General features: G+C 29.4%; 1 protein-coding gene across 1 annotated transcript in view; it reads left to right on the top strand.

Moving 5' to 3' along the window:
- The window catches only part of LOC148301730 (uncharacterized), a 129,914-nt gene that overhangs the window by 73,795 nt on the left and 32,784 nt on the right, over positions 1–23,335 (top strand). Inside the window, exons 3-4 of the mRNA XM_088272807.1 lie at positions 14,588–14,800; positions 19,746–19,868. Coding sequence (XP_088128933.1) covers positions 14,650–14,800; positions 19,746–19,868 — 274 coding nt within the window. The 5' untranslated portion in view covers positions 14,588–14,649. The remainder of the gene's footprint in view (positions 1–14,587; positions 14,801–19,745; positions 19,869–23,335) is intronic.

Genomic DNA, 23,335 nt, shown 5'->3' with positions numbered 1-23,335 from the left:
TGACAATTTGACGGCAGATGTCTTCTAAGATCAGATAACGTTATCCACGAGCCTAACTTGAGAGAAATCCTGACGTTGGCAGTCGACAGAATAACCTGGAGGCGATTTGTGGACACTACATCTCATCGCCAAGGTAGCAATTTACGAAGGATATGTGAGTCTTGAAATTTAGTAAATGCATTAAAGGATAGAGTAGTCTTAAGGCATTGATGTTTAGAATTAAACAATATTAACTATTAAGAAGAAAAATTAAAGAACTTAAGCTTTTTGTTTCAATTATGCAAGGATAGTTGAATGAAATGTGACAGACATCCATATATTAAAAAGACTTTCGCATAAATTATAGCTTGCACCATTTTTAATGCCCCGATAAAAGATAAAATTTTATTAGTTTGTATGAAAAGGCGAAAAAGAGAAGTTCAGTAATCTTTCGAATCAAAATAATCACTTAATATTTTATAAAATTTAACGTATTTTTTACGATGCAATAATGTAACTAATATATGGTCTAATTAACATTTTAAAAATGTTAATAATAAATAGTATGCAGAACATTTACGTTAAATAGGAGTAAATAAGGAAAATTACAATTTTATTTTGGTTACTTTTTTAAACTTTTCTACTATGTCATATAAAGTTAATTATTTTAACAATTATAAAAGTTATATATATATATATATATATATATATATATATATATATATATATATATATATATATATATATATATATATATATATATATATATATATATATATGTATATATATATGTATATTATATATATATATATATATATATATATATATATATACATACATATATATATATATATATATATATATATATATATATATATATATATATATATATATATATATATATATGTATATTTATATGTATATATATATATATATATATATATATATATATATATATATATATACACACACACACAACACACACATACACATTCACACTTAAGTAAAATCTACTTCCAAAGTTCCCTTAAAAAATATTCTTATAATTTGAATAACCTATGTTTAATTTTGTTAGAAATATACTTGAATTAATTGTGGATTCGGTTGATTTGACTGTCTTTGTATGTATATTATAATAAAGAGAATGAATGCCATACTCATGTATTGTTTATTGAAACTTAGCTTACGATTATTATATTTTGAATCCAATATTGTATGGACAATTTCAGTTACGATTTCGTATGTAGGAAGCATACTAAACTGTATTAGTTTTGAAATATATACTTTCATATGAGCATCAAAAAAATATATCTAATTATTTTAACACCTGAATTTTATCAATCTTCTAATAAAATTAGTGCAGTCAATTCACGGGTTGATTTTATGGTAAACGGTCAATCTATTTCGAAAAAAAATCAATGAGGGTGTAATTTTCAAATTACGCTAACTCCATGGATGCGTGACGTTAACATTATAAAAATAATAAATCATGCATTACAATCTCTACATAAGTTTTGGCTTGCACATGCATATAGCAGTCACGTGTCTTCTTAATGGACAATTTTGCTCGCGTATTTCCATACCACAAACATGACATCGGTAAGACGATGATGATGATATTAGTACCGATTCGTTAGTCACGGTTGAGATGAATTTGTGGTAACGTCTGTATCTCAAATTATACTTTCCTTTGAACCAATTCTATATTTACATCCTAAATACAAAATACTTAGTAAACATGCACTATGCTTATTTCAATATATTCTATCGTATATGACTTTTGGTCGAGATGGTATTAGTAAATCACAATTAAATAGTTTTGAAATTAACAATAAAACTAATACGTAAGTTCCAAAAAAGTTTCTCACAAACGAAATATTCAACAAATTACAAGCATGACATTCAAACAACTATACGTTAAACAATCCTTACATATAAATTTGAGATTTACTTACAAATCAGAGGAAAGCATCTCACAGCAAAACAAACCACCAATAATTTTTTTATTATATTTTTTATTATTATTTCTTAAGTTAGCTTATATTACATAATATAAACTATTTTATACACTTAATTTACTACATCTACATATATATATTAACATTTCCTTACAGTACACAAAACATTTATTTTTAAATTCTTTCAGACTCTTTTCATTCTTCATACATTCATGCATCTCATCATACATTTTTAAACCCTTATACATTAAACAATTTTGCTTCTCTGTTTTTTTCATAAATGGCAGTCTTATTTTATCCTTAATTCTAGTTAAATGTTCATGACAATTTTTGTTTAAAACTATTTTATCCTTAAAATATTTTGGTAATTTATCGTTAAAAAAATTATGTATAAATATCAGCAAATTAAATTATAATCTCTTTTTTATATGTAACCAGTTTAGTTCTTCTCTCATTTTTTCTACATTATAATATTTATTTTTCTTAAGAACTTTTCTCATCGCTTTATTTTGTAAAATTTCTAATTTATTTAAATTTCCTTCCTTTGCTAAATATAATATTGTTGAGCAGTAATCTACATAATAATACAATATATGAAAACAGATAGAAACCAAATGAAAACAGATACAAATAGAACCGCAAGACAATTGAATTGTCATATAGATTTATTTTTGCCTTCTTAATATTTAAAAGTGAAAAATACGATCAATTGATGATGAAAATAGCAGGATTAAAAGTAATCATAGATTTTTTTGCCAGAATATTCAATTATTCTCTGGCATACGTTTTGTATATTTTCGGTTTAAATTAAACCCTTCATACGAGATGCCATCGGTATTTGTAATCAAAAAAAGTATTTAGATAAGATCCTTATGTTATTTCATTACGACAAAACGATCCTCTCTGTAACGTTTTACAGGCTATTCAACTACAGGGTCATCGAAAAATAATGCCAACATTGAAAATAACTATTATTAAAAAAACAGTGAAGATAATTCGATGAGTTTGATCTTAAAATGTGCGATTTTTTGTTGTTGTTGATGTGTGCACTGTTTGTTGTTCTGTAGAATCCTAGTCTGTAGTCAAGTTTTCGCCACGTACGTGCAATCATTTTTCTTTTTTAAAAAAAATATTTTGCACTTTAAAACATGATATAAAATACAAATACAAAAAATATGTTTAAAATATAAATACAAAAAAAGAACCCACAAAGGCATGGCCTGTATGTGGAGAGTAACTGTGAAGATAGCGGATGACATTTGCTCGCACAGGTGGTCCAAATTCAGAAAATTTTCTGCATACACAATGTTTTTAATGTTCCCTCAGAAAATAAATCCAAACAACTTCTTGGAGGCCAAACAATGAAGGCTCCTCTACCAATCCAGTCATTGGGAAAACGTGCGTTCAATACACCGCGTACTTCGCAAAGGTAATGAAATAAAGCTCTATCATACAAAACTGACAAAAATTAATTAGCGTTCAGTGACAGAATTACTCATTTAACAAAAAGGGTTTTGGAATTGTAATTTTTTTAAATATTGGCATTATTTTTCGATGACCCTGTACTAAACTATATCTTGCAATCTTCCCGGGATATATTTAATCCAATGTGAAGCTGTGTTAAGCTGCGGCCAATTGATTTAACGACATTTTAATTACGAGATATGTTGTTTTACTTTAAAATATACAGTCATTCACTGGCGGCAGGTCGCGAAAATGTGTTGCTGTAAACAATTCGGGGAGGTTTGATTTTATCGGAAGAATTATACGATTACATTTTTATGGGCATGTTTTGATACCGAGATCTGCGAACGGTTGCCAAACTATTCAAATCCAGAAATTCCTACGTATTTTTTGTACATTAAAGTAATATTTTAAAGCTTAATTTTGTTACTTATGCTTTTTATCAAGCGCATACCAGCAGAACGTATTAAGGGTGTACTCTCTAATATACAATGTCAGTTTGCGACCAGCTGTGTGAGAAGCCGCACGTGTTGTCCGCACAGAATATTGGAATTTGGCGAATAAATATTTACAACATTTTGAGTGTGTCCAAATACTTGTTCACAAAATCTGGATTATCTCCAATTACAGGAGTTATTTTCATATTATTTTTTGACATCTCATCAAAGATGAAGTTCTAGTGATTCATGAACAAGGTTTCTAAATTGGTTCATATATATAGAACTTCCAAGAATTTGAGTAGTGTGGTTGTCATTAATGGGTAGAATTGGTGAAAGTTACACGTGTGTAAAGTGATCACTTAAACCAGCCTATGACGGTCGTAAGCCCCGTAAATGCCCAGACTTCCATATTTTTCTTCATCTTTGATGAGATGTCAAAAAATAACATGAATAAATATTTCATTAATTGATTCGGCAGTCACTTTGTGGTAAAATCTATCCATTTTTAATTAATGTTTTACTTAGTAAATACCACTATTTCTTAAAATCTACTGTGACACGTGTTTCGATGCATTCCGCATCATTTTCAAACACCGTATGTGAAGCTAATTCTAAATTTTAGAGTTGGGTCCTTGGGACGTTGAAGGTTGAAGAGGGGGTAGTAGCTGTTTCTTATTTTTATTTATTAATTTAATTTTTATTTTTTATTTTTATTTCTATCAGAGGGAACATAGACAAAAGGCGGGAGGCTTTAGTCATTGTCATATTGTTAATTATGGGTTTATTGTTATTTATATTCTTATGAATTTCTATTGTTTCAAAATGCTGCAGTTTATGGCTTTTCGTATTGATTATTTTTAGGATTTCTACGTTACTGTGGTTAAATTTGTGATCATTATCTAACCATTTAATAGATAAAGATTAGATTTTTGATTTATGACGTTCTTGAAAGGAGTGAGCGATATGTAACATTCACAATTTTAAATTGTAAATACTCAGAATTCCATATCCTTCTGCATCTTTGTTGATATGTCAGAAAAAAAGTCATAAATAGAGAAAACCCAGATTTTTGTACAATTATTTAGACACATTAAAATGTTACATTACTCTTTTAATGAATGAAATTATTAGGTATCGTCTACAAGGAATATGTTTTTGTACTTAATTTTTTTATGATAAATCATAATATAATAAAGATCTTAATAATAAACAAAAATAGCTTTAAAAATAAATGAATTTATCGTGTTTAAATAAAAAATGAAATCGATTAAGTACGAAGTAATTTATTTAATGCAAATTATTTTCTCTTCTAAAGCCCTTAATTAAAAGTACGTGCTAAACCTTTATCTGCCAATGATACAAAAATGGTGCACCTACTACATCTTATTTAATTTTATAATCATTTTAATGCAATATCCACGCTCTTATTTTTTTATAATCAAACGTGAGTCATTAATCTTTGTATTTCCATGTTCATAGCAAAAAAATCAATTATTTTCTCAGCCCTGCTTGAATTTATGTCTCTGATATAAAATTCTAACGATTGCTCTAAGAATCGAGTGAAATTTAAAAAAATAACCACTATTAATCCTACGGAAGATATTTATAACTAAGTCTTATTTACGAGATACCGGGTGGTTCCGAAGCTTCTGTTGTCGGCCTGTGTAATTACAACATATTTCTATCACTAGTAATCGTTCCTAGCCCTATAATAAATCCCTCTGTCCAACAAGCCTCATCACTAATAGGGCCCAAAACCAATTGCGTCAGAATTGTGAATTTGATTAATCAAGTCGTTTATTTTAAGGAGATTACAGTTTATTAAAATTGATAGCAGTTACGGTTTATTTTATGTTTATATTTTCGAAACTTAATTTGTTCAATAGATAGTACATCGTAATATGCCTTAAACTGTTTCGAGATGCATTATACTTTCTTTGATATGTGGATGGCCACGAAGATTCAGATTTAGATCTTTATCATGTTGGGTTGAGTGTATTGAAATATTATTAATATAATAAAGAAAACAGTTTGATTTGAAAACAATAACAATTTGTTTTATTTTAGTTGTTTTTTTTATTTCTGACAATATATTCCTGTGGGGTGCAATTTGACAATTAGGTTATTTTCGTCACGTCCAAAGAAATCTAATCAAAACAAATATTTGCACAGTTTGGATAAATACACCCTTTGAAAGTCCTTATGGAAAATTTTCTAAATTTAAATGAAATTTACTAGGTATCGTTTTGTCGTTTACGAACTATCTTGAAACTTCAGATTTTTCTTGAAGGTCTACGTAATCGGAGGGCATGTATGACTAGATGTATGGACGTGAAGGAAGCTAGGAGAGCAGAACAGAGGTGTGTGGCATTCCATCCACCCTGCCTACCCCTGCAGAGAAACGGCGTGATGGTAGTAGAAGAGGTAAAGCTTCAATATGGGGATACATTTTTTTAAATATTTTTTACGCTTAAAGTGATTTCAGCCATTTGTAACGCTAAATGTATAATTTAATATTATTTTTATAATAATATTTAAACGATTACTATTTTTTGAGTTACACAATTTTAGTACAATAGTAAATACCATAGAATTAGAGTTTATGTTCCTTATTTTAAAAAGGAAAGCTTTGAAAATAAAAGCTTTTATTCAAACCGTGGTTTCATGTTACGTAAGCTTGTTTGCTAATTGCATAAAGTGGAGTTGTCGTACCTGTTGGTAGTTAGAGGCACGGTAAATGTACCGGATAATAATAGTCAGCAGTATTTACGAGCCGCTTCAAGGTTGTGGTCAGATTAAAAGCTCCGTTTCCATGTATGAATATTACGATAAATTGACGTTGTTCCGTTTGGGTCAAGTACGAGTATCAGCAAATATAAGTTTCGATGGATATTGTTATGTAAACGCTTGAAAACTTTGTAATCGCAAATTAGAATTAAAATAATAATTAAAGATAATTTTTGAAAATCAATATTTGTAATATATTCAATAAATATTTGCAGGGCTGGTTATGTGATTAATTTACATACGTGCAATATTCAACATTTTACCCATGTTTGACGCGTCATGAAATATATGATATATGAAGCGAGTTCTGAAAATTTGAGTAATGTGGATGTCAATTACGGGTAGAATGATGAATGTTTCACGAACGTTAAGTCATCACTTAACCAGCTTTCGGTAGGTCGTAAGCCCTGTAAATACCCTGACTGCTGTTTTGTAAATATTTTTTTAAAACTTTACTTCTGTATAAGTTCTTCTTTATGTAAACAAAAGCTTCTAAATGGCTTTTCGTTTAAGATACATTCACAATAGGTATTAGTGAAATAATATATATTATCTTTAGTTTCGACAATCTTAGCCTTAATTACAAATTCAAAGATTTATATTCACATAATAACTCATGATTTAAAATATAATAATTGCTGATAAAAATATGTAATAAATGTTTTGATACCAGACATACATAGATCTAATCCGTGCACAATACATATATTATGTCTGTATGATTCCTTCTCGAACAAATGTGGGGTTGACAGTTATCAAGCAATGATATTTCAATGGTGGATATGATACTATCCTCTTAACCTATTCGTACCGTATTCACAAGTTTAAAATTAACACAAGAAATGTTATATTTATTTAATTTATTTTTTAATTAAATACTCGGTATTATTTAAAGTTAGCATAATCACCGGCAACTATTAATATTATATGTTTAAAACCTAAACAAAAGTTTACCCAGACTTAAATATTCTTACTAAACAAACTAAATACAACAGATAAAAAACTAAACAAATGCCTACAAGCATTTTGAAATGATATACATAAGAAATTAGCGACTATGCTATCAGTTTTTTTTCTTCATTGAACCAGACTGAACTACAGCAACGCGTTGCGTGGTTTATGACTTGAACTATATTTGAAACTGAGTGTAATAATTTAAGTGTATTTTAGTCAAATGAGTAGTCAGTTTCTATTGTATGATTCGCGAATTCTGAAAAATAATTATTAGTAAGAACGTTTAAGTCCACGGCGATGTTCTTTGATTCTTATTTTTAGATTTCTCGCAGTTTGGCTAATATATTTTTAAGAACAATCTCCAAAATAAATTTCATGTACACCTATTCTATCCAAAATGTTTTGATTTTGAGTTTTCAAGAATTTTACCTTAATTGTTATTAGCATAATGCGCGGGTTAGATATGAGAGGGTAATAGTTAAGAAATTTGTTTAATTATTAATCCAGTATATAAAATTTTATAACATAATTATTTTTTGATTCTTTGTTGCATGCTGAGTAAAAACGTTCCTTAGTCATATTATTATTAATTTCCTTTTAAACATTTTATCTATGAACGTTATATTATAACCGTTATTGGAGGCTAAAGAATAATTCTTGTTTAATTAAGCCATATTCTTTTAATTTTTTAAACATAATTTTAAGCCATTATTCATTCTAGTTGCATAAAATATTTGTTGAAAACTGTTTTCAAAGGGTTAAAAGATTTCCTTTCGCGGATCCTTAATTGTTGTCATGCAAATAGCTTGCCGAGACCCTTATCCGTCTGTCGGCGAGCGGACACTTATCTGTTGGATGAGTTCTGCCCACTTCTGGGCAGTACGCATTCTCATTACTTCAGACCTAACAAGAGAATAAACATTCAAGATATTCGCATATTTGTGCATTATCAACTAAAACTTCAAAGAAAAACAGGGTTTTGTTGTATTAACAACATTTTGAGTGTGTGCAAATACTTGTTTACAAATCTCCAATTATCTCCAATGAAAGGAGTAATTTTTCATATTATTTTCAATAATGGGTAGAATTGGTGAATGTTACACGCGTGTAAATTGATCGCTTAAACCAACCTATGACGGTCGTCAGCCCCGTAAATGCCCAGACTTCTAAATTCTTCTTCATCTTCGATGAGATGTAAAAAAATAATATAATTGTTTTGTACGTAATTTAAAATACATGCGATACAATATAAATACATACGTAATTTAAATTGATTTGATGATACGAGAAATATTTTCAATTATTATTTCCTGATTTTTTTTAATACGAAGGTACATCAAATTAAATCTGACAAAGACTTTAATCGTCATATCAATTGGACAAATGTTTTGATGCACTCAGCATAATTATTATACACCCTAATGTTGAGTGCATCGAAACACGTGTCAACATCATTATTGTATCATTTTCATTAGTCAGTGATGTGGAGTGCATATACGTGTAAATACTTGTCAACTTCATTCTCAAACACCGTACTGTTGAGTGCATCGAAATACGTGTCGACATCATTATTGCGTCATTGTCATTAGTCCGTGATTTCAAGTGTATATAAATACATCGCTCACTCCTTTCAAGAACCTCATAAATAAAAAATCGTCAATTTTCAGTTGTGCATGTTTTCAGAATGCCCAAAAAATGTACTATATCCTAGCGAATGCGGCATATTTTTATATTAATATTTACCCGCTACAGGACAGAAAGTGTTGTTTTTGCATTTTGAATAAAAGGTATTGTTTAATTATTTTTTTAAATATATTTAATATTTTTCAAATGGAGAAAAAACCCTCAGGTTTTACCTTAAAAGATCTGTTTCACAGTAAAAAGTTCAGTAAGTGGCTTGATATTTATTTTTTATACATTATTTTATATTTTTAAACTTTAAAAATGTTCTCCTGAAAAATCAAGTAACGTTCTTGAAAGGAGTGAGCGACATGTCAACATAATTATCAAACACCGTCATGTTGAGTGCATCGAAACAGTTGTCAACATCACTTTTGTATCATTACTGTTATCATTGTTATAAGTTTTTTATGGTGAGCGCATATAAATATGTCGATATTTACTAAATTTTAATTTTGAAATAGATAAATATATGGTAACACAAAGTGACTGCAGAATCAATTATTGATTTTCTTCAAACATTACATGGTTGATATTTTCCCCTATTTCATGATAATTCATGTATGTAAGAAAGTAGTAATAGGGTAAGGGGGCTGGTCTATTTAAAACAAAAATAAAGTTAAAAAAGTGTTAGTGAACTCTTAAAATATTACTTGACCTTTGTTTAAGTAACCATTTTTTATTAAGACGAGTAAAATGCTTGTACATAAACTGAGACACAATTCCATATATCACCATATAAATATATTAGAGTTTCGGAATACTCGCAGCATCCGTCATCAATGGTGGTTTCATTATCTCTTCAATCAGAATAAAACAACGTGCGTTTAATGGTCGTGTACAAAGTGTGTAGTGGGATTCGAGTCCCAGGACTGTAATTACTGCGCCGGGTCTTAACATCTTGTATTCAAGTTGTTACAAGGCAACTAAATACTCAACTGCTTAAGAGGGAAGTCTAATATGGCCCTTTTATATTATTTTATTATAGATATCTCGAATTCAGATGAAACATGCATCGTATTTGTTGTTGTTTTTTTTAAGAATTCACTAGCATTGAACTTGCAATTTCTTTTTTTTTTTAATCGTATGCCTTCGTTTTTTTTCCACCCATATGAGTTGCATCTTATGGGATAAGAGTCCAGATTCCATTTTTATCAGCCAGTCAACCGCCTCCGGGGTCGCCTCGTGGATATCCCGAAGGTCACCACCAAAACCTTTAAGCTTAAAAAAATAGTAAAAACTCTGTAAAATCTGTGTCTCTATTTGAGATTTAAAACTCGTTTTATTATATAAGCATATTTGTAACCCGTAAACTTAGTACAACATTATGATTATACATTTTGGTCGGTTAGAAAAAAGCTCAGAAAAAAGGCGGTTAATATTTTGTTGCAGGTACTCTCGTGATTCGTGGTGAAAATAACGTATTTTTCTGTAAATACTCAAATTAACATCTTTAAAAATTACAAACTCTATAAACAATAAATAAATGAATAAAACTAATCTAAGTTTTACTTTGTTGTGAATTGGAGAGAAGCTTTCACAAAACAATGAGTGATAAGTATTATATATTACAAACTATATGCAGCACACACAATCACAAATAGACATCAAAAGTCTCTGACTCTCGAAGTGTGATGACAATAGCTCTCATCGGCTTCATTCCACTGCATTACTATATATCGCCATTTAATGGTACACCTAAATATCAATTAATCTCTCAATTATTCTTCAGATTAAAAAATCTGTGACTCCCTGCAGTTCATATAGCGTCCAATTCCTGTTTTTTGTAAATATATTGACATTTACATAACGATACATATTCAAGATAAATAAGATATCATAATTATCCCCTTGTTTAAAATGACTCCCTTCTTACGGTTTAATACCGCACGAGTCGTAACTTAAAGTGCAATTTATTTTACATACATACCAATACTTTGCGATACATTGCAGTATAATTCAACGGGTATAACTAGGAACAGAAATAAATGATTAACTGCTTTATGCTAAATATCTCTATATGCTTTGGATTTAACCAACTTTTACATTATGAGTCATGAAAAACGTCAGAAATCGGATTTCTCAGTGTATGGAGAATGAGGGACGTCACTTACCTGATTTGATCTTCAAAAACTATGTAAAACAAAATTTTAGGTATGTGCCTACATTATAAAAAAAAACAAAAAAAACTGATTCATGCAATGGTTTTTATTAAGTTTTGGAAATAGGGAATTATGCTGCCATACAGTATTGATCTCATTTTTGTAGTTTTGAAAATTTTAATTTAACTATGCGGTAAACAAACAAGTCTTCATATTTTTTTTCGGTAACTTTAACTTTCAGAAGATAAAGATTATCTAGTGGTTTTAAAAGGCCATATACATTTAAAACAAAGGACAAGAGGTCAATTTAAAGTTATCCTTACTACGCAGTTGAATCAGTAACTTCTGCATGGAATTCATGCTCAAGTATATAAAACACGGGACTTGACGCAAAAGAAATTCATAACTTGAATATTATTCATAGTTTTTTTAACGGATTTTTTTGTTGCACCAAAGAATGATTTTTTTAATGAACACAGATTCAAACCTGTTCTCCTGGTGGTATTTTAATTTTTTAGTGAAAAAAATTGCAACATCACTGTGAAATATCGTCACACTTTTAGTGAATACTTTGTGTCTAGATACTGCAGGTTGAAGTAGATGTAGATAAATATTACAAAGGAATATAACCAACACCTGCCGCTCCTTACCCCAGAGGCTTTTAAGCCTGCTGCGCTTATATAGAGCTGCTGAAGTATAGTATAGAGAGATATCACAATCTATGTGATAGATTAACAATCGACCACCATACATCATGTAAACGGCCCGAAGCTTTCACGTACCATATAGCTCTGAATGTTAGTCTTTAAGTTTACATTATTACTAAAGTACATACGCTCATCTTTTTTTTAATGCAATAAAATTCAACAATATTCGTAAGAGTTCAACAACGCACATAACGTACAGTGTACGCTATTTGAATTCACGGGTTTTGTATCGAACCGGTTACAAAAAATTATCGCAATTATGAAAAAAATAGCTTTAACATAATTCGTCGACTTATCTTATTGAATTTTTTACTTATTTAATTTCATAAGTATGTTAAATATTTAAGTTTATCTTTATTCGTCTATTTTTTGTTTCATTTTTATATTTCAATAAATATTATCCATAGTCTATATTAAATATATACACCCTTTACAATGATCCTATACACATCTAATATGAGATTTTTAGGCTATTTTGTTGACAATGAATTTGGTGAATTTAATTGATTCGGCAATCACCTTCTTGTAATATGTATTCATTTTTAATTAAACTTTTATTTGTTAAATATCCCATTTTTTGAAAATGAATTTAAGATGCGTTTCGATGCATTCATTATGAATTTTTGTCGTTACGGACATCACCGGTATTTTTATTATCATTAATTATAATCGTATTATTTTTTAAAGTAATTTTAATTTAATATAAATAAATACATCTCGAGTTTAGTAAAAAAATCACTAATGGCATCAAAATACTAAAGGTCCCCTTATTATGTGATAATTATTATACAATTTTCATTAATAGATTCAGCAGTAACTTTGTGGTAAAATCTATTAATTTTTTATTAGAATTTTACTTAGTAAGTCCAACTATTTCTTAAAGTCTATTGTAACACGTGTTTTGATGCATTCCGCATCGTATAGTGTTTGATAATGATATGGAATGCATCGAGTCACAATTGAATTTTAGAAATAGTGGAACTTACACCAGAAATAAGGAAAGATTTTGCACTCAATGCACGGGTATGACAGGTTTTTGTCTTACCCGTGCATTAAGTATTCAGATGTACTTGCTTGAATCTGATAATTTTTTTCCTGTTTTTGTAACATATCGTTATTCATTGTTCATGGTTGTTATCAGAGCGATGCGTTACATAATAATATTTCGTATGGTAGTATCACATTAAATCCAGACAGCAAAATATCCTAAAAATTAATATGTACTATCGATAGAAATTTATTTTAATATTTAAATTAAAACATCTTTGCAGAATTTAAGCATGGCTTCTGTCTCTTCTGTAAACCATTTATCGTTGAATAAAAAAAAATACGAGAACATTAATAAATAATTAATGGCCAACATATTAATAAGATGTTATTAGGGGAACAAGAAATGTTGTATTTAGTTCGGCCCGAAGGAGTTATTTACAGGATCCGTTATTTACTTGCAAATCAGGTTCGCATTTAACGCTTTCAGGCCTAAATTATTACATTATTAATAATAGATGAGCTTTATCGATTAAGTACATCTCTAAGAATCACCATATTTTACCTTAAGTAGGTATCTGGATTTATTATTCATATGTAACGTATTATGTTTTTTATTACTCGCAACATTTTGTCGAGATTTTTTGCAGTACTTTAATATCACACAAGCGGAAAATTTAATAGATTTTATGGGTTATTAAGGCAATAATTGTACAGTTTAACACCGTGGAGGTGTGTAAAATGGAAAACGGCAAAATCAATTGCGGAATATTTTACATCAGGTAACTCACCTTTGATCATGAAAAAATGTGGCCTCTTTAATAATATGTGGTATAAAAAACGTTTAAAATAAAATAACGTAAACCATATAACGAATAGTATAAAGACAGCTGTTCACAGCTGCGCACAGCCACACTGTTTGTTATAAATTATCAAAAATTATTTAGAAACTGATAATTTTACAAATATAAACCGACCAAAACCTATAAATAAATATTCTAAATAAATTATTAGCCCCCTCTATATTTTTTACCGCACACACCCCTACCTGAAATATTTTTTGGTCGTTTGTTTTTGTGATCACCTATCGATGGAAACATCTGTAGTTTTCGAAACTAGTCGTGTGAAATAAAACTCAATCATTACTCTAATACAAGTGTTTCGTTTTAAATAATTCTCAAAAAAGGTGAAAATTCAGAAGGTTATAGAAATATTAAACTTTTTTTTTTATCATCAGTAAAATATGCTCATCCGCCCTCGTACTGTAATGATAAGAGCGTTTGCCTATCGTTCTGGAGCCCCCAGGTTCGATTCCCAGGGGAGGTTAAAATAAATATTATTGATTTTTCACTCAAGTGTCAACTTAATACTAATACGAAGATTATTCGCCTGCCTTCATGTAAGTAACAATCTAGATAATACTGCATCAATACGAAGCAGTGCCATATGCACCATTCGGTACGGATAAGTGTAAGAAGAAGAATGTAATTCGAAAGAATTTTATTTAACGTATTTTTTTTCAATTTCAGATACTAGCCATGCCACCTGACCGCATCGAGCCAGAGCGCTCCAAGGTGCGGCCCGCGTCCCAATGAGGGCCCGGAAGGCCAGGCACGCCCCGCCGTGGGTCGCGGTCCTCGCCTGGGCCCTGCTCGCGGCGGGGTGCGCAGCCGCACCAGCGCAGACCCCGGAAGTGTTCAATATCACCAGGATAGACGGCGGAGACAAATTCTCGTTTAAAGGTAACATCTTATTCGTTAAATAGCTAACTAATTTTCTCTAAACCCAGGTAACGTAAACCAGGAAACCAACTTCAATAACCTTCCTACAGATATAAAAAAATTGAAGGCATTGAAATGCTAAAAAATATTTGGATTATATTGTATGCATAATTGTATCTAAGAAGTAAAAAAACACAATTAAAAATAACTAAAGTAAAAATTAATTTTACCACTAACAAACATAAATAATTTATAATAAGTGTTAGTCCCTCTCTAAGCATAAGAGCTTAGACTCTTTATTAGAGAGAACTGCATTATTAATTTAAAGATTGTAAAGTAGAAATATCTAGAAAATGTACGAAATTATAAAAAAAAAACTTTTGTATCTATATCAAATAAATAAAAAAAAATATGTAATTGAATTTTTTATTACAGTGATTTTATTGTTTTTATTCGAAATTAATATACAGTTTTGAAGAGAAAAGAGCAATTGAAAGGTAAGGTGTTTTTTTTGTGAGGACAAGGGATCTTGCATCCCTTATGTCACTGTGACCATATTAGGTCTATTGTGACGTCAAGGTAAGGTGTTTAAAAATGGTAGAAATATTTTATGTATATATTCTTTAAAAAAATAGAAAATTCTAATAGACATTTAAAAAAAGTGCTCGCGCTGGCACGGCCAACCTCTAGCGCAGTTGTTTGCCTACTGAATTTGAACGACTGAGATATCAGCCTCAAAATTAATTTAACTATAAATACCACATTTAACATTTTTTTTATTTTTACACGTGTTTTGATCCATTCAGTATCATTATCAAACTTTGTATTATAATGATGTTGAAACATGGAAACACGTATCACGATAGATTGTTAAAAAAAGTGGTATTTACCAAGTAAAACATAAATTAAAAACTGATATCGCTTCCATAATGAGTAGTTTTGTATTATTATAATTAACCATATTTGCGAATAATAAATCATATTTCCTGTTAAAGCACGTGTTTAAATCTCTTTATCGCAAAATGGACCCCTGCTGACAAACGAGTATGTACCGTACATAGAAATAAGATATTATTTAACGAAGTACATTGAAAATCATGTAATTTATAAACGTCAAATATAAACGTTAGTCCTGATGTCGTGTTGTCAACGTTTCATATCGTATTATTTTTCACTCCAATATTACAGGGAACTTAAAAACGTAGATAAATTAAAATAAACAGGTGATTATCAAAACACCGATTAGAATTAAAATCAACTATTTTTAACAAGACAATGGAAAATAAACAATAATTTTCAATACGAAGTGAACAAATTAAATTTATTTTAGATAATCCATTAAAAAAATTAATCCTTATTTTTCGCTTCGCATTTTAATAGCTTGGTTCCTAAGCGAACGTCTTGCTATGGCACAGGCTGGAAAATGATGACTGGATAATGGAAAATATAAAAGTAGAAGGCACTCAATTGTGAAGTGTTTCATTTAAGAATGCTTGTAATAAATATAATTTATATTTTTAAATTTTATTAAAAAAAACAACTTTGTTTTAACCACTTTTTTATAAAAGTTTATAAAATGTGCCACAAAGTATTTGCGAAAAACATTCAAGAAATAATATATTGTTTTAAATCCTATGACACGACAATACATTCACATTAAACAGTATCAAAAAGCACGCTGTCTGCCACTTACAATGCTAAGTATTGCATGTGTTGCTGTTACGTTTAACAGATGGCGCTGCCATTACGGAAAAATAAGCTGTATTTTTTTCCTGTCACAGGTATATGTACAAAAAACGCGGGTATTTCGATGCAACAATGTGCCAAAAATTTAAAGCAATTGGTGAATGAGGAGATTTGAGATTTTGAACCATCTAACCATCGCATTTTCATTTATAATATTTAAAATATTGATTTAAAAATCGTTTAAAAAAGGTAGGGTTCTCGTTAAATTATATTTTTTTAACTAATTAACAGAATCGCGCATATGGTATGCAAACATGATTTAAAGACCAGTTGGTATATATCGTACAATACATTGAAAAAATATTTTTCTGGTTTTTATAAAATAATATGCCTGTTCCTAGGAACTTGTGCTTACTATTATAAATTGCGACTACGAGAAATAAATGGAATGGGTCAATTAAAGGTTAATAATGTATGAATAACATTGACTATATCGCCATAAATCTGTGTTTGAAAAAAACATGATTCATGTGGGGTCGACTGTTTTTTTAAGTAAACATATATTAATTCCGAAATATCTGTGATCATTTAACATTATTAAATGATTTTGGCGACTGAGGCGGAACATCTGGGTAATTGAATGCACATAAAACAGACCACACGTGGCTTATCGGTATATCGAATTATTGAAAGGTCTTAGGAGTACAATCCTTATATATATAATTTTTATAAGAAAATAGGTGCATCGTAATTTTTGTGAGAATTCATTCGATCCGGTGTTAATTCATATAAAAAATCGGTAGTAGAATTTAAATTAATAGAACTGGTGTCTCACCATTTTCTTCTAAATTATTATTGCTCACCCCACGTGGTTTTTATTTCTATGTTATTTTTTTTGCAAATCAATTCAGGATTACGTTTAAAACTATTTGAAAATAAAAAAAACATGATGTCGTTGTCAATTTTTTATAAATATGTATTGATCTTTGGCAATCTTAGCGCAATATATTTGCAAAATGACAGCTTGTAGATGACTATCGAATACAGAATAAAGATGCTTCTGGTTATGCATAATTGCATAATTGTTATGCATAATTGCTGAATTCGTCTTCTATTTTTCTTCGTTATCAAGCATTATGGTAATTTTATCCATTATGCTGTCCACAAGGCGATGATATTCAACATCTTGGACATTTAATGAACCAAAAATTTGGACAAAAAAATGCGTTGTACACCATTCTCTCAAAATTATATGCTTCATACATCTTACGAAATTTTTCTACTTTTTTGTTTGTTTATTGCTGTTGTTTTTTTTGTTTTTTTGTTTTTTTATTTTATTTTTATTTACATAAAATTGTTTACATTTATTTAAAAGAAAGATAAACAACATATTTTTCAAAAAAATGTGGAGTTCTTTGTTACATACATTTTTATTCTTTTTATACATTTTAACCTAACATGCACACAAAAAAGACAAAAAATTAAAAATATAAACTATTTTCCAATTTTCATAATTTAATCAACTGTTGATCATTTACCCATTCTTTTGTTTTGCCTTTGCTCCATTTTGTTGTTATCTAATGATTTCAATGTGTATTTCGTTACATTAACTAAAATCATTAATATATTTTTATTAAAGAGCAAGCAAAAAATACTGCAGTCTGTAGTGATCGATAGTTTAATACAATATTATGACGATTTGGAGTTTTAAAGTACTAACAGAATTATAAAGATAAAACAAATTGTAAAAATATTAGTAATCAAATTAATTATTAGTAATTAATGTCCGCCTACGTAGTGTAATGGTCAGCACGCTCGGCTACCGTTCTGGAGGTCCCGGGTTCGATTCCCAAGGGGGGTAAAATAAATATAAGTGATTTTTTCACTGTAATATTTATTCAATATAAACATCGACTGGTACCTGAAGCGGAGGGCTGATCACCTTTCCTTCATGTGTAAACGATCAAGATAACACTGCGTTTATATGACACAGTGCCCTATGCACCATTGGGGTGCAGATAAGGGTTTTATTATTTTATTAATCAATTAAAAATTTTATGCCAGAGACCTTAAAATGTTCCACGATTTTTCTCCGTATCATATAACATAGTTCTTTAATTTAGAATGACTCTAATTATTGAGGATATCGATTCAGGATAATGATGTGTACTTTATTGAGGATGGCATCAATTGATTGATGCTGCGTAGTAATTACAACGACCATTAATGACGTAATATGCCATGCAGAGCTCGTTTAACTTCCATCCTTTGATAAACTTTTATTTTTGGTTAAATTAACCACTATTAACCCTTTTATTAGTTTAAAATTTTATATGTACACTGAAAAAAAACCTACATGAATCTCATGTCATGAGATTTATGATATATATATATATATATATATAGATATATATATATATATATATATATATATATATATATATATATATATATATATATATATATATTAATTAATTAATTAAAACCCTTATCCGCACCCCAATGGTGCATAGGGCACTGTGTCATATAAACGCAGTGTTATCTTGATCATTTACACATGAAGGAAGGGTGATCAGCCCTCCGCTTCAGGTACCAGTCCATGGTAATATTGAATAAATATTACAGTGAAAAAATCACTTATATTTATTTTACCCCCCTTGGGAATCGAACCCGGGACCTCCAGAACGGTAGCCGAGCGTGCTGACCATTACACTACTTATATATATATATATATATATATATATATATATATATATATATATATATATATATATATATATATATATATATATATATATATATATATATATATGTATATATACATAAATAAATATATATATATATATATATATATATATATATATATATATATATATATATATATATATATATATATATATATATATATATATATATATATATATATATATATATATATATATATATATATATATATATATATATATATATATATATATATATATATATATATATATATATATATATATATATGAGTTCTAAAAATGCGTAGTGCGGTTGTCATTCATGGATAGAATGGTGAACATTACACATGTGTAAAGTGGTCACTTAACCAGCCTAGGACAGGTCATAAGCCCCGTAAATACCTGGACTTCCATATTCTTATGTTGAGATGTCAAAATGTAGCAATAAAAAAACTAGTATAAGATATATTATAAGCAGAAATGTTAAGTTTACTTCTACTGTGTTTTTTTTTCATATAAGAAATAATTGATGTACTAGTACACAATTTTAATTACAGGATCAGAATGCACAAGAAGGGAGTGTGGAGGAAGGTCGGAGACGATGGAATGCGCATGCGCTTGTCCCAAACATCATCCCCTATACAGAGAAGATGTGCATCAATGCGTCGATGACGTCATAGGTGAGTGTTTAATTTGTTTAAATTCATCGTAGAATTTTTTTTGTAACTCATAAATTTTATACAGACGTCGATATCACGGTGAAGAAAATAATTATTAAAAGAAAGTTTATTATTACCAATTAAATCAGTTATAGCCCTAATGTTGAGGAGTAAAGCATGGAGTTGGCTAAAAAAGGATGAATGTAGACTTAATGCTGTCAATATGCGTTTCTCAGAGAAATGTGCGGAAAAACCATGTATGATAGATGTTTGAATAATTAAATAAGAAAATAATGCAAGACGTAGAAAAGCACGAAAAAATCGTTGAAATTAAGAAAAATTGAGGTGTGTTGAGATGGACATTTAGAACGAACGGGGAAATATCAGGAAAAAATTTATGAGGCAAACGTAGTTGGAAATAGTAACAAAGGAATATATAATATAATAAAACCCTTTTCCGCACCCAATGGTGCACAATGGTGCACTGCGTCATGTAAACGCAGTGTTATCTAGATCGTTTACGCATGAAGGGAAGGTGATCAGCCCTCCGCTTCAGGTACCAGTCCAGAGTAATATTAAATAAATATTACAGTGAAAATATCACTTATATTTATTTTACCCCCCTTGGGAATCAAACCCGGGACCTCCAGAACGGTAGCCGAGCGTGCTGACCATTACACTACGGAGGCGGACAACAAAGGAATACCGAAAAGTATCTTTTTTTTCAAAATATTTTTAATAATAAATGAAATCATGTTTTATTGAGTGTAGGGGTTATTCAAAAGAGGTTTTGAAATATAATAAAAGTTTACGAGACTCGCAAATTGATTTAGCTCACAAGAAAAATTTTGATCGATGTAATATAAATATTTGGCTGGTAAGTTTGATGACTACTGATTTAGTCCAAAGAAATCACTGTTTTTTTTTAACCATAATAATATTTTTTACGACTTTTTCTCTGTGGGTTTTCACTCTAAAAAATTTTCTAATCGGTGTCTAGTCGTTAATTGCTATCAACAGCTTTCTGATGAAAAAAAAACGTCAGCAAAAAAAAGGCATTGTGGCATGACCACTTCAACCCCGATGGCAATAACTGCTCTAATGACTGGTTATAAACCGTTTTTTAATCTATTTATCGGTCATGGATTTCAAAACAAAAACGCATCGCTTCTGCTACGAGGCTGAAACAAGATGTCAGATATTTAGCCTCAAAAAAGTGGTTCAAAACTATTTATTTTTTTTCTTCTAAAACACATTTAAATTCAAATTTGCAAAACTCGTCTAATAAAACACGCCATAAAATAACAATATTTAAGTCGATGATTAGTGGGTACATGTTTTGGCTAATTTCATTCTCTCTGGATCTCTCAGTCTCTCTACTTATTTCATTGTTTTAAATTGACTAGACTATTTACTAAAAGTTGTACGTATCCGTTGCAACCAGTTTTAAACATAAATATATATATTTTCAACTTTGAGTCTGATACTAAAGTAAGAGACTACTATTTTTTTTAAAGAAGTATCCACATAATTAACGTGTGTATTTTTAAAATACGTCATTATGTATCTCAAACTCGTTTTGGTTATTAAAGAGATGATAATTGCACAATTCGGATAATCCTATTATTGTTTTAATTATATAATAATCATCATTACAAAAATTAAAGCATTTTATTAAGTATGGATAAAAAGGATATAAAAGCCCATAGCAAAACATAATATATGGTATTTCCTAAAAAAATTCTTTTAGACCCCGCTCGCATTACTGGGTCCAATTTAATCAATCTTGCTTACGTTTAGTATGGTATATAGCTCTGAATGCCAAACTATTTCTTATATTAATTTTTTTTACACACTATTTCTTCTCGATTGACTTTATATCTAGTTGTTAGGTTAGTCATCCTGGAATTCTTCATTAACGTTATCTGTATCCTACCAAATATACATTTACAATTTGAGACACAAGTTAACGTTTCAGCAAACGCCGCGTCGACAGGCACCGTGGCGTAGTTGGAGAGACGTTCGACAACGAAATTAACGTCACGGATTCGATTCCCGCTATTTGCAAAAATATTTAAAAAAAATTAAGAAATATTTATTTTTAATTTGTCTGGGTGTTTGTGATCACATTTACATTTCCTCTCTACCCTACCCGCAAGACAAGCATGTATCATGAATTAGGGGTTTTTTCTGGTTAATTTCATCTTATAAAAAGTCCAGCACGATAACCTATATACATATGTGTGTACTATTATTGTTGAACTACAGTAGGTAGAATACATGCAATACACATAATCACTTTAAGAAGTTTTTTGTGATTTTTTGTGGTACTTGTAAGTGGTATTTTTGTGGTACTATTACGTGGCATTACACAAAGTGAACGCTGAATGATAAGGAAAGTGTTATTTTTACCATACTGTAATGTTAACAATGCTTTTTATATACAAATAAACAAGGACAAAATTATATTTTAAGTATGAAAAATAAGTTAATATAATACATCTAGAGAAATAATGGGTTATCGTTTTGCATATAAATCATTATTTCTGGATTCAAATTGAAAAATCAAAATTGAATATGGAAAGTAAACGTTATTTAAATTTTTTGCTTATGGGAAAAATCATGGTTCATATTGTCGATTTAATAGGTGTATTAGTCTAGCGGTTTATTAATTGAATTAAAGATTAAACAATTGATAAAAATTGAAGACTAAATCAAATTATTTACTTGTAAAAAAAGGCTAACGGCAATAAAATTTATAATTCTGAATTATAATGACAGGGTAAGAATGCAGCAACTGATTTCATGTAGATTTATTTTCGGTTACCGTTCGGTCGCTTAGTGGGCTGTTATTAAGTGTATAATTCCAGTCAAACTGTGCATTTGATACCTCCGATACAGTCGATCAAAAGATACGCATAATTTCTAGAACCAGAACCATTTGGATATTGAAAAGGAGTAATTGATTTTACAGACCCCTCACGTGCCTAATTCAATTCACTCCGTTACGGGTGATTTTTTTTAACGAGATTTGATGTTTTAGATTTTTGAATATATTATTCTGAAAATGCTACTATCGACGGTTTATTAAACCAGTAATAAGGGCTTGTTAACTACAAATTTAGAGTTACTTTGTTGTATGGGCTTCTAGGGTGATGAAATAATTCCATATAATTTTTAACCCACATATTTCTTATATACAACGCCGCTTTAAATCAATCATCAGAGCATGTAAATTATGTGATGGAAAACATTCTTATTTCTGACTCATATCGCTCACTCCTTTCAAGAACGTCCTAAATCAAAAAACTTGATTTTTCAGGAGAACGTTTTTAAAGTTTAAAAGTACAATACAATGTATTAAAAATAAATATCAAGCCATTTTTTGAATTTTTACTGTGCTACAGATCTTTTAAGGTATAACCTAAAGGTTTTTTCTCGATTTGAAAAATATTAAGTTTGTTTTTAAAAAAAATAATTAAACCACC

The sequence above is a fragment of the Brachycentrus maculatus genome, unplaced genomic scaffold (genome assembly GCF_059751285.1).
Source record: "Brachycentrus maculatus isolate JH-2025_06_01 unplaced genomic scaffold, ASM5975128v1 h1tg000527l, whole genome shotgun sequence".
NCBI lineage: Eukaryota > Metazoa > Arthropoda > Insecta > Trichoptera > Brachycentridae > Brachycentrus > Brachycentrus maculatus.
The sequence above is the reverse complement of the archived record's forward strand: the minus strand, read 5'-3'. Positions and strand labels throughout refer to the sequence as shown.